Raw genomic sequence first — 12,285 nt, forward strand, 5'->3', positions numbered from 1 at the left:
TGTGCCAAATTCCATGAAAATTCCACAAAAAATAATTTTTCATCAATATAAAACATTATAAATTTAAAAAATTGACCAACAATATATACAATAATGAACCCAAGAATAAAATCAACCCTCATCTCTTAAAATTTTTAAATTCAACCAAATAGACAAAATGTCCAAAAAAATAAGGCCCATAATCTATCTTCAATAATAAATCTAACAAATATTTGTTGAGTTATTATATATTATGTACTCTTTATGTACTCTCACAACAAAATAATTACAATGATAAGTCTATTATTGATAAAGATTAAAGAATTTGTGACTTACCGAAAAGCAAAATTCAATCCCAAGTTCAAATGCAATGTTCTATAAAGAAAAGAAATAAAATTACTAAAAAATGGATTCCTAATAAAAAGTTGATTGATTAAGAGGCAAAATTCAAGCAAACATTACCTAACTTTAGTATTTAGAACTTGATAATACGCATAAAGATTGAAATGAGTGTGTGGTATATTGTTCTCATTGGATAAGATCAATAGAAGAAACTGGCATGAGAAAGGAAAGCAAGTTAAAAAAGATCATCAACTGAGATTAGAAAAACCTGCAGAAACAGAGAGTAGTTAGAGCAAACCGGGAGAGAGGAGGAGGCGGTGGAGCAAAGTAGAGGAGAAAGGCTGGAGGAGGAGCAGAAAGACGAAGAGGAGACAGCAACAGAAGGAGAGAAGAAGCATAAGAGAGACTGTGGCAGTGCAGAGGGAGATGATGTTAACAAGGAGCAGCAAACCTTTCTCAAAATTGGGAGTGATGGTGTCAAATGAATGATGAGTTGGTAAGAATTAAATCAACTTATTACTTAATAGCACAACTTTTGCAACAGATTAATTCAACTTATTACTTAAATCAACTTATTACTTAATAGCACAAATTTTCTCCTGTTAACTTCTATAGATAATAAAATTAAATTAAACAAGAGACCAAAAAAATATACATTAATAATTGCTTGAAGGAACAAATTTTAGCAATGTCCGAAGAATTATAATCAAAACTTACAGAGACAAATAAAAAAATCCCAAATCATGTAGAAGCAGAAAATAGTACCACGAAAGGGAGGGTTAGAGAAGAGGACGGCGAAACAACAGAGTTCAAACAAAAGGATGGCGGGTCGACAGCGATGCTGTGGAGACTGCTGCAACAGATCTATTGTCACCTGGTTCCTCGCCTGGATCTGAGAACATCTCCAACGGCTAGTTCCCATTCCACTTTTTTCTGACACTTTGAGGAACCTACCGTTGGAGTATATCATGAGTGAGTCCTATCATATTGTTCAAGAAGAGAGAGTCTCTATTTAGAGGGACTCACGGTAACTAATAATAACTTGCCAAGTGGCAAGTTATTATTAAAAATAAATAATTATATAAATTTTAAAATAATTAAATAATTATATTAAATAATAATAATTATAATAAATAATTATAGTAAATAATTATTTTTCTATGTAATTAATAATTTATATTAATTATTTAAATAATAATTAATTAAATAATTAAATCATAATTAATTTATTAAAATCAATCCTCATTTCTTAAAATTTTTAAATTCAACAAAAAAGACAAAAAGTCTAAAAAAATAAGACCCATAATCTATCTTTAATAATAAGCCTAAAAAATATTTGTTGAGTTATTACACTTTATATACTATGTGCTCTTTATGTACTCTCACTAAACAATAATTATAATGATAAGGCTATTATTGATAAAGAAATAATCTAGGTAACAAGAAGATTACTCTCCTCTCTTCATTTTTCATTGTGTTTTTCATAGTTTATTTTTCTCTTCTTCATTTTGATTCTTACAATACCACACGATTTGATTCCACTCCTATTACTCTCCTCTTATTTTTCTCTTCTTCATTGTGATTTCTACAATACTACACAATAACACTATCTTCTCTTCATGGCTCATCAAGAGAATAAGTTATAACTTTAGAAAGTATTATTATTATTTAGAAATTTATAACATTTTAAAGGAGTACAGCATGAAATTCAAAGATTTAAACTAATTATTAATTGTAAAATAAATAAATAAATAAAAGAAAGTTGAAACTTACCAAGTTTAAAGGCACGTTTCTAGATCTGAATTCTCCTATCACACGTTGTGGTAATAATCAAAGATTAAAGAGTGTGCGACTCACTGAAGAGCAAAACTCAATCCCAAATTCAAATGCAAGGTTCTATAAAAAAAAATTACTGAAAAATGTATTCCTAATAAGGAGTTGATTGATCTAAGAGGCAAGATCCAAGCAAACATTACCTAACTTTAGTGAGTATATTTTTAAAATTTACAATTTTATACTTTTGATCAAAATATTTTTTTTGTAAATTTAGAAAAATTATAATTTCATAAAAATGACCAACAATATATACAATAATAAACTCAAAAATAAAATCAACCCTCATTTCTTAAAATTTTTAAATTCAACAAAAAAGACAAAAAATCCAAAAAAATAAGGCTCATAATCTATCTTTAATAATAAGCCTAAAAAATATTTGTTAAGTTATTATACCTTATATACCATGTACTCTTTATGTACTCTCACTAAAAAATAATTATAATGATAAGCCTATTATTGATAAAGAAATAATCTAGGTAACAAAAGGACTACTCTCCTCCCTTCATTTTTTATTGTGTTTCTTATAGTTTATTTTTCTCTTCTTCATTTTGATTCTTACAATACCATACAATTTGATTTCACTCCTACTACTCTCCTCTTATTTTTCTCTTCTTTGATTCCTACAATATTACACAATAACACTATCTTCTCTTCATGACTCATCAAGAGAGTAAGTTATAACTTTAGAAATTAAGAAGTTTAGAAAGTATTAATATTATTTAAAAATTTATAACTTTTTATTAAAACAAAGATATTTTTAGTATTAATTATAGTGCAAAATATAATTTGAAAAGAGTGATGAGTATATTTAAAAATTTTATAATATTTTATTTTGACAAAAATTATTTTTTGTAGATTTTAGGACAAAATTTAATCTTATTAGGAGAATATTGTAAATATTTTAAAAATTTATTTAGTATAAAATATAATTTAAGAAAAATAATGAAATTATAATTTTTTAAATTTACAAAAAAAAATATTTTGATCAAAATATAAAATTGTAAATTTATAAAATATATTCTCTACTCCTTTAAAATTATATTTTACAAAAAAAATTCTTGTCAAAGCACAAAAATAATAAAATTTTAAAATATACTTATTACAAATTATATTTTGTGTCAAATTCCATGAAAATTCTACAAAAAAATAATTTTTCATCAATATAAAATATTATAAATTTAAAAAAATGACCAACAATATATACAATAATGAACCCAAGAATAAAATCAACCCTCATCTCTTAAAATTTTTAAATTCAACCAAACAGACAAAAAGTTCAAAAAAATAAGGCCCATAATCTATCTTCAATAATAAGCCTAACAAATATTTGTTGAGTTATTACACCTTATATACTATGTATTCTTTATGTACTCTCATTACAAAATAATTACAATGATAAGCCTATTATGCCAATGAGAAATAGCTCAAATGGCATAGTCTTCCCATACTCAATTAAGAGGTTGCGGGTTCGAGTCTCATATCTTTGATAAAAAAAAATGATAAGCTTATTATTGATAAAGAAATAATCTAGGTAACAAAAGGACTACTCTCCTCTCTTCATTTTTTCTTTGTGTTTCTCATATTTTATTTTTTTCTTCTTCATTTTGATTATTACAATACCACACAATTTAATTCCACTCCTACTACTCTCCTCTTATTTTTCTCTTCTTCATTATGATTCCTACAATACTACACAACAACACTATCTTCTCATCATGACTCATGAAGAGAGTAAGTTATAACTTTAGAAATTTAAAAGTTTAGAAAGTATTAATATTATTTAAAAATTTATAACTTTTTATTAAAAAAAATTATTTTTAGTATTGATTATAATGCAAAATATAATTTAAAAAGAGTGATGAGTATATGTTAAAAATTTATAATATTTTATTTTGACAGAAATTATTTTTTGGTAATTTTAGGACAAAATTTAATCTTATTAGGAGAATAATAGAAATATTTTAAAAATTTATTTAGTACAAAATAAAATTTTAGAAAAATAATTAATATATTTTTTAAATTTATAATATTTTATATTGATAAAAAATTATTTTTTTGTGGAATTTTCATAGAATTTGGCACAAAATATCATTTGTAATAGGTATATTTTAAAACTTTATCATTTTTGTGCTTTGACAAATTTTTTTTTTGTAAAATTTAATGTAAAATATAATTTTAAAGGAGTAGTGAGTATATTTTAAAAATTTACAATTTTATACTTTTGATCAAAATAATTTTTTTTTTGTAAATTTAGAACAAATTATAATTTCATAAAAATGACCAACAATATATACAATAATGAACCCAATAATGAAATCAACCTCATCTCTTAATACTTTTAAATCCAACAAAAAAGATAGAAGATTTAAAAAAATAAGGCCCATAATTTATCTTCAATAATTGATTTCCACTTTATTTTGGAATTGGACCTTTAAAATTGTTGATCTAATACTTTTTTTTCACTTTATTTTTTTTACAGGCCTATGACTGTGTTGGAGAGGCTGAATCATCCCCACCAGCCAGCCCCACCCCACCACCATCATCGTCGCCATCGCCGCCGCCACTCCCACCATCATCGCTGCCGCCATTGCGCCGCCATTGTCGCCATTCCCTCCGCCGCCGCCGTCATTTCCGCCGCCGCGTCTTCGTTGCCTCGCCGTCGACGTCATTACCACCGCCGAAGCCACGTCCACCCTATCACCGCCATCCCACCGTCCCTGTCACTCCCACCACCTCCATTCCACCACCATCATGGTGGCAACATCTTATATCAGTTGTCCTACCTTTTCTGTAGGTTTTTCTGTTATCATACATTAAATTTGGGCTATGATTTTGAAATTTTTTTTACTTGTAAGTACTTTTTTATTTGGTATTATTGCTATTTTACATTTTAAATTAATTAGTTTGGTCATGTATTATTTAAAAATCTTAAAAATAAGAATCTAAAAATATTTATTGAGTATGAATCATTATTAACTTTTTTTATATTAAAAAAATATTTTTAATTGTATTTTTTTATTCAAAATTTAAAAAAATATTAAAAAATATTTAGAATAATTAGAGAAATCAATTCCAGTTTTGTAATTATTTTATTAAAAAATTTATTTAAAATAAAAAAATTAATAAATATATATTTAAAATTTTAACTCTTTAATATAACTCTTTAACATATTATTATTTACACATTTTTAATTTATTTATTATAAAAAGTTTATGATTTAATTACTAATTATTTATTTTTTTATTTAATTTCAGGACATGCTATTATTTTATTTTTTATATTAGTTTTAGTGTGTCTTTTTTTTTTTGTTGGAATTATAATTTACTTGAAGGAAAAGTTTAAGGTTAAGTCTACAAAGAAATTTGTAGATGCTCTTTGTTTTACCTCAATTACATTAACTACAGTAGGATATAGGAATATTACTCCTCGTTCTACATGGAGTATAATAGGAACTATTTTTGTATCTCTTTATTACCCTTTTACATCTAATATTCTTCAAAGTTTCATACAATACCTTCTTAAAAAGTTATAACCATGCATCATTACAACATTTGCAGCATGCTGGGTGGATAGTTGAGAATAAGTTAGTCCAAAAAGTAAAAATTTGTTCAGTCGTTGTTATTGTCTTCTTAGTCATTGGTAACGAAATAATTATGGGCTATTTTTTAGAGGATATAAGTGTTTTTTATAGTTTTTATTTGGCTGTAATTTTCATGACAACCGTAAGTTACAGTGATTACTTATTTAGTACGGTTGCAGAAAGGTGTATTTCAGCAATTTGGATTGCATTTAGTGTTGTTACATATAGTTATATAGCTTCATATCTAATTAGTCTTATCCTTCCTCCTTGAATTGTATTTATAAATTGTACAATGATAATGAATAAAAACAGTTTTTTTTCACACTTTTTTTTCTTTTCTCCTCATTTAATTAGTTTACATACACAACAATTACATCATGTGAGCATAAAAATATAAAAACATAGTTAACGGAAAAAATGAATTAAAATAGAAATGAAAATTCATATGGTTCAAATAAAACTTGGTGTATATAGTAGTAAACTCATTACAACTTAAGATAATATCACTAAAACAATTGATAAAAGACCTCTTGTTTGGGGACAACCATCGAAAAATGTGTAGCTAACACAGAAAATATCACTGTCAGTGTCAATCTGCACATAAAAATCAATTGGAGGAGAACCCAATTGCACTCCTGAATAGTACAGCTTGAAATTCAAAGGATTTAAACTAATTAGTGATTGTAAAATAAATTTAAAAAAAAAAGAGAAGTTAAAACTTACCAAGTTTGAAGGCACATTTCTAGATCTGAATTCTCCTATCACAGGTTGTCATAACAATCAAAGATTAAAGAATTTGTGACTCATCGAAAAGCAAAATTCAATCCCAAGTTCAAATGTAATGTTCTATAAAGAAAAGAAATAAAATTACTAAAAAAATGGATTCCCAATAAGAAGTTGATTGATCAAGAGGCAAAATCCAAGCAAACATTACCTAACTTTAGTATTTAGAACTTGATAATACGCATAAAGATTGAAATGAGTGTGTGGTATGTTGTTCTCATTGGAGAAAATCAATAGAAGAAACTGGCATGAGAAAGGAAAGCAAGTTAAAAGAGAGATTAGAAAAACCTGCAGAGACAGAGAATAGTTAGAGCAAACTGGGCGAGAGGAGGAGACGGTGGAGCAAAGCAGAGGAGAAAGGCTGGAGGAGGAGCAGAGAGACAAAGAAGAGACAGCAACAGAAGAAGGAGAGAAGAAGCATAAGAGAGACTGTGGCAGTGCAGAGGGAGATGATGTTAACAAGGAGCAGCAAGCCTTTCTCAAAATTGGGAGTGATGGTGTCAAATGAATGATGTGAGTTGGTAAGAATTAAATCAACTTATTACTTAATAGCACAACTTTTGCAACAGATTAATTCAACTTATTACTTAAATCAACTTATTACTTAATAGCACAAATTTTCTCCTGTTAACTTCTATAGACAATAAGATTAAATTAAACAAAGACCAAAAAAATATACATTAATAATTGCTTGAAGGAACAAATTCTAGCAATGTCCAAAAAACTATAATCAAAGCTTACAGAGACAAATAAAAAAAATTCCAAATCATGTAGAAACAGAAAATAGTACCACGAAGGGGAGGGTTAGAGAAGAGGACGGCGAAACAACAGAGTTCAGAGAAGAGGATGGCGGGTCGACGGCGACGCTGTAGAGACTGTTGCGACAGATCTATTGTCGCCTGGTTCCTCGCCTGGATCTGAGAGCATCTCCAACGGCTGGTTCCCATTCCACTTTTTTCTGACACTTTGAGGAACCTACCGTTGGAGTATATCATGAGTGAGTCCTATCACATTGTTCAAGAAGAGAGAGTTCCTGCTTAGAGGAACTCATGCTAACTAATAATAACTTGTTAAGTGGCAAGTTATTATTAAAAATAAATAATTAAATAATAATTAAATTAATAATTATAATAAATAATTATAGTAAATAATTATTTTTCTATGTAATTAATAATTTATATTAATTATTTAAATAATAATTAATTAAATAATTAAATCATAATTAATTTATTAATAATTATAATAATTAATTAAATTAAATATTAAAATGCTGACACTTATATGATTAAACAATTAAATCATAATTAATTTATTAAATAATTTTTATTTTTAAAATTTAAAATACTAACCACATTATTAAAATTAGTCGTTGCGAAACTAGCTGTTGCAAAATTAGCCAATTTCACAATTGAAAGAGAACTTGATTGAATACAAATGGCAATTTCACAATGCTTGTCATCAACTATAGAGCTTAATTATATTTTTCTTTGTATTAATTAATTTTATAAATTAGTGTAATCCCAAATGATATATTGTGTATTATTGTTATATATGAATTTATTTAATATTAATATTTTTTAATAATGAATTATTTTTAAATTTATAAATTTAAATTATATTATTAAAAAAATTAATTACATTAATTTTAAATATTTTAATTAATTAATTAAGTAGGATCACAATAGAGACTAAAGTTAGTTCCTCTTAATGGAGAAGAGAGATGCTTTGAGTTCCTATTTATTATTTATGACTCAAAAACTGATGTGGAGTTATTTTTTATAATAGGTGGACCACAAATAGGAATTGAAATGAGTTTCCTACTGGAGATGGTCTGAATTTGTTGCATCTCTCCTAGGATGGGAGTTTAGTGGTTGGTGTGGGAGAGTAATGGAGATCTGAGTGTTTGGTGAGAATTAAGATGTAGATTTTTAAATAAATTTTTTTTATATAATTAATATTTACAGTAGTTAATTTACTCATATAAATTTTAGTATTTATCAATTAAGACATATGATAAATTTTGTGTCTAAGTAAATTCTTTTTCTTAAGCTCCATATGGTGTTTATAAGTTTTATTAGTATATTAGTGTTAGTATATTAGTATAGATTATATTTTAGATCTAATTATTTTATAATAAAATTTATAAAACGTATTCCATGATATAACATTTCAAATGTTAAGAATAAAATTAAAATATAATCAAAATCTTAAAAAACAAACCAGTATTTTATCCAAAATTTACAAACGAACCATCATGTTTTTTATTAAAAAAGCATACAAGACAAACAAAAAAGAATCTAATAAAGTAGCTCTATTTACTTTTTGCAAAGAACAAATGGTCATAAATCAAACAAAACAATAATTGCTAACCTGAAAAAACTCGAAATTCTTATCATCAAGAAAGAAAAATGTTTTGGAGAACTTTATTTTATAACTGGAAAATTTTACTTCACAATAGACTATCCTAATAACTACATAATATTTACATAAAAAAAAGACATGCAACAGATTTATTTTAATAGCCATTATATGAATTTATTTATTGATGATTTATGAATTATGATGTATGCACTTAAACTTTAAACCACACAAAAACAAAATAATAATCCTATATTTTTTCTTACATTGCATTTTATTTTTAATAGTTAGTTATCACTATTACTATTTTTTTAGGGGGTAAAAGAGTAGGTAGGAAGAATATTATAAACTCTAGTCGTTAAATGTGATTCCATCTGTCTTCCAAAAACAATAGGAATCTTGTCACCCATATGAACATAAGAAAAAAAGGTTCCAAGAAAACAAAATATTTTGATGCCATACCACTAAAATCAACTTCTATATATAGTCCCCAATAGCCTCTCTTAAACTTCTATTAAATAAATAAATACTAATATCTCTTGCACCCTTCACCCTCCCTCTCTTAGTCTTAGCCTAGCCACAATGAAAACAAAGGCCTCTGGGGAAGGCTCTTTAGCGAGTGAGTCCTCTATATCCCTAGGAGAGAAGCTCCACCAGGCTTGTGAGTCGGTTGTGGTGGCAGCCGCCGCGGATGCGGCCCAGCAAGGGAGGCATCTCAGCTCAAGGAGGGGGAGTTGCCATGGAGAAGACCCTATTAGAACGTTAATGTTTTTGGGGTCTTGGACTCACACATGATTAGTGAAAATTGAATCCATCAAATTTAGTTCTTAGCTTGTCGGTTGAAATACAGCGAGAAACCAAAAAAAAAAAAAAAACAAAATTCATTTAAAATTTGTCACATACATGGAACAAGCAAGGCAGCCATGCACAAGTTCTTCAGTTAAAACTTGCTAGTTGCTACCTTCATGTATACATGTAACTATGTAGTGCTATGTTACATTCGTATGTAATATAATGATATTTAATAATTGTATATATAAAAATAAAATTAGATTACTTTAATCTATTACTATTTCATAAGCCTGTAAAAAAGTAAAACTCTATCATTCTGACATTCTTTACTCGGAACCAAGTAACTGAAATTAAATGATCAAAGGAGAGATTAAGGAATAAATGTCCTGGTAAAATAGAGCTGTTAAGGACCCTAATCTTTAATTAACTTTGCGAATTATGAAGTCATGTATTTCACTAAGCTCATTCTCATTGAGGAATCAAACTAATTAAAATAAAGAATAAACATTTATAAATGCTAATTCGCAATAAATAAAAATAAAAACAATAACAATAATAAAATTCAGAAATTTTCAATGTTCATAATTCATATCGAAAAAAAATAAAAGGAAAAAAAAATATCCAACAAGAGGTGGTTACTGCCAAAGAGAAGTGAGAAGCGATAAGAGAGTAAGGCTCAGATTCACTTACGAGTCAGAGTCTGAATCAGCGTTGGTTCACCGATCAAATGGCCACCGTAATCGACGGCAAGGCGGTGGCGCAAACTATCAGATCTGAGATCGCGGAGGAAGTGCGCGCCCTCTCTCAAAAGTACGGCAAGGTAATCAATCCCGATTCCAATCCCAATCTAACCTAATCAAAATTGGGAATTAGAATGATGTAATGCGATGGTGTTGTTGCAGGTTCCGGGGTTGGCGGTGGTGATAGTAGGGAACAGGAAGGACTCGCAGAGTTACGTGGGAATGAAGAGAAAGGCGTGTGCTGAATTAGGGATTAAGTCCTTCGACATTGACCTTCCCGAACAAGTTTCCGAATCCGATTTGATTAAGCAAGTTCACCAGCTCAATGTTAACCCTGATGTTCACGGTATTAGATTTATATTACTTGTTACAATTCTAAGCTTTTATTTTTAGCTCAGTTTGTGGCAAAAAATGTATGCAATCAGGTATATTGGTTCAACTTCCATTGCCAAAGCATATCAATGAAGAGAAAGTTCTCAGCGAAATCAGCCTTGGGAAGGATGTGGATGGCTTCCATCCTCTCAACATTGGAAAGCTTGCAATGAAAGACAGAGATCCACTCTTCCTTCCTTGCACTCCCAAGGTAATGTTACTGAAATTTAGTTTCATGCTTAGTTGTAATGTTGATTTTATCCTATGCTGGTTTGCAGTGGTGATGAACTCGGTGTCTCGGCCTATGGGATATAAAGAGATTGAAAAAATGTTGGATAGACATTAATTCATGTTCTGCTCTAGTTTTTTTTTTTCCTTAACTAATCTTGATGATCAAGAATGTATGAATACAAGTTTGCCTGTGAAATGCTATGTTAAAGTCATACTTCTTATTCATTTACACTTGCTACTTGTAAAAAGGCATGTATCGAACTCTTATCGCGAAGTGGTGTAAGTATAAAGGGAAAGAAAGCAGTGGTGGTTGGTAGAAGCAACATAGTTGGATTACCAGCTTCATTGCTGCTTTTGAAAGCAGATGCAACGGTTACTATCGTCCATTCACGCACAACTCAACCGGAAAGTATCATACGCGAAGCAGATATTGTTATCGCCGCAGCAGGGCAGCCGATGATGGTAACTAACAAAACATTCTCTTTATTCTTAGTCATTGCAGGATGACATATTGTCCCCAGATATTTTTGTTGCTCAGTCAGAACCATGTTTCTCATGAATTAATTTCAGTCTTTCTTCTTGATGTGGAGTTCACCATGATTCTTTGCATTTTTCAGATCAAGGGAAGTTGGATCAAGCCTGGAGCTGCAGTGATAGATGTCGGCACAAATGCTGTCGATGACCCGACAAAGAAGTCTGGTTACAGGCTTGTTGGTGATGTAGATTTTGAGGAAGCATCTAAAGTAGCTGGTTGGATTACTCCTGTTCCTGGTGGTGTTGGTCCAATGACTGTCACAATGTTGCTGCATAATACTCTCGAGGGTGCCAAGCGCTGCTTTGAGAAGAACCACTGATATTCCTCTTGATGTATAATTGAATAAAAAAATAAGCAACAAGGTGTTCACTTTTAGTGGAAGTTCTTTGAGAATCAGTTATATTATCCACTATTTGATTTTTCCCTCCTTCTTAGGTGGATAGATGTACTATAGTATCAAACTGGAAGTTTCGGTTTTTAAACGAGTTTTGTTTTTATCCTTTCTTTTTCTCCTGCGCTTGGTTGTATTAGGGATATTCACACGGGGTTTCTGTAGTGGAATTTCCTACTTAAGGTTGTTAACATCCCAAGCATCGAATCCACGATTAAAGAGAATAATAATTCAAGCAAATGATCTTTGCAATATTTAATGTAACAAACCCGGTTGCAATACCCTAATGCTAACGGTAATTGGCATGCCATATTTGTGAATTGTGATGATGGAGTTTTATTAGGT

The 12,285-nt window shown here is 29.0% G+C and overlaps 3 protein-coding genes and 2 long non-coding RNA genes across 6 annotated transcripts; 3 read left to right on the forward strand and 2 right to left on the reverse strand.

Moving 5' to 3' along the window:
- Window positions 1–460: 460 nt before the first annotated feature.
- LOC110263890 (uncharacterized) lies at window positions 461–1,277 on the reverse strand. The gene is made up of 3 exons (XR_002349625.2): window positions 1,087–1,277; window positions 620–727; window positions 461–533 (listed from the first exon to the last, which is right to left on the reverse strand). It is a non-coding gene; the product is annotated as an uncharacterized LOC110263890 (long non-coding RNA).
- On the forward strand, window positions 803–4,951 carry LOC148554539 (uncharacterized). Its single transcript, XM_088489664.1, has 2 exons — window positions 803–817; window positions 4,637–4,951. The coding sequence occupies exons 1-2, from the start codon at window positions 803–805 to the stop codon at window positions 4,949–4,951; spliced, it is 330 nt and encodes a 109-aa protein (XP_088345790.1).
- A 1,283-nt stretch (window positions 4,952–6,234) lies between these two features.
- On the reverse strand, window positions 6,235–7,536 carry LOC110263136 (uncharacterized). The gene is made up of 2 exons (XR_015886113.1): window positions 7,312–7,536; window positions 6,235–6,950 (listed from the first exon to the last, which is right to left on the reverse strand). It is a non-coding gene; the product is annotated as an uncharacterized LOC110263136 (long non-coding RNA).
- A 1,854-nt stretch (window positions 7,537–9,390) lies between these two features.
- Window positions 9,391–9,945, forward strand: LOC148554540 (uncharacterized). The gene has a single exon (XM_088489689.1). It carries the CDS (start codon window positions 9,462–9,464, stop codon window positions 9,672–9,674), a length of 213 nt encoding a protein of 70 aa, XP_088345815.1. The 5' UTR covers window positions 9,391–9,461; the 3' UTR covers window positions 9,675–9,945.
- An 89-nt stretch (window positions 9,946–10,034) lies between these two features.
- On the forward strand, window positions 10,035–12,049 carry LOC107645618 (Amino acid dehydrogenase family protein). Of its 2 annotated transcripts, XR_015885785.1 has the most exons (6): window positions 10,035–10,491; window positions 10,574–10,757; window positions 10,837–10,994; window positions 11,264–11,476; window positions 11,632–11,945; window positions 11,993–12,049. XR_015885785.1 is itself a non-coding variant. In XM_016349692.3 (5 exons), exons 1-5 carry the CDS (start codon window positions 10,399–10,401, stop codon window positions 11,866–11,868), a joined length of 885 nt encoding a protein of 294 aa, XP_016205178.1. In that variant the 5' UTR covers window positions 10,130–10,398; the 3' UTR covers window positions 11,869–12,049. The 2 variants fall into 2 exon arrangements, 1 of the variants encoding a protein (XP_016205178.1); XM_016349692.3 differs by having other exon boundaries at window positions 10,130–10,491; window positions 11,632–12,049.
- The last annotated feature ends 236 nt before the right edge of the window (window positions 12,050–12,285 follow it).

The sequence above is a fragment of the Arachis ipaensis genome, chromosome B6 (assembly GCF_059453495.1).
Source record: "Arachis ipaensis isolate K30076 ecotype BB chromosome B6, ASM5945349v1, whole genome shotgun sequence".
Classification (NCBI taxonomy): domain Eukaryota; kingdom Viridiplantae; phylum Streptophyta; class Magnoliopsida; order Fabales; family Fabaceae; genus Arachis; species Arachis ipaensis.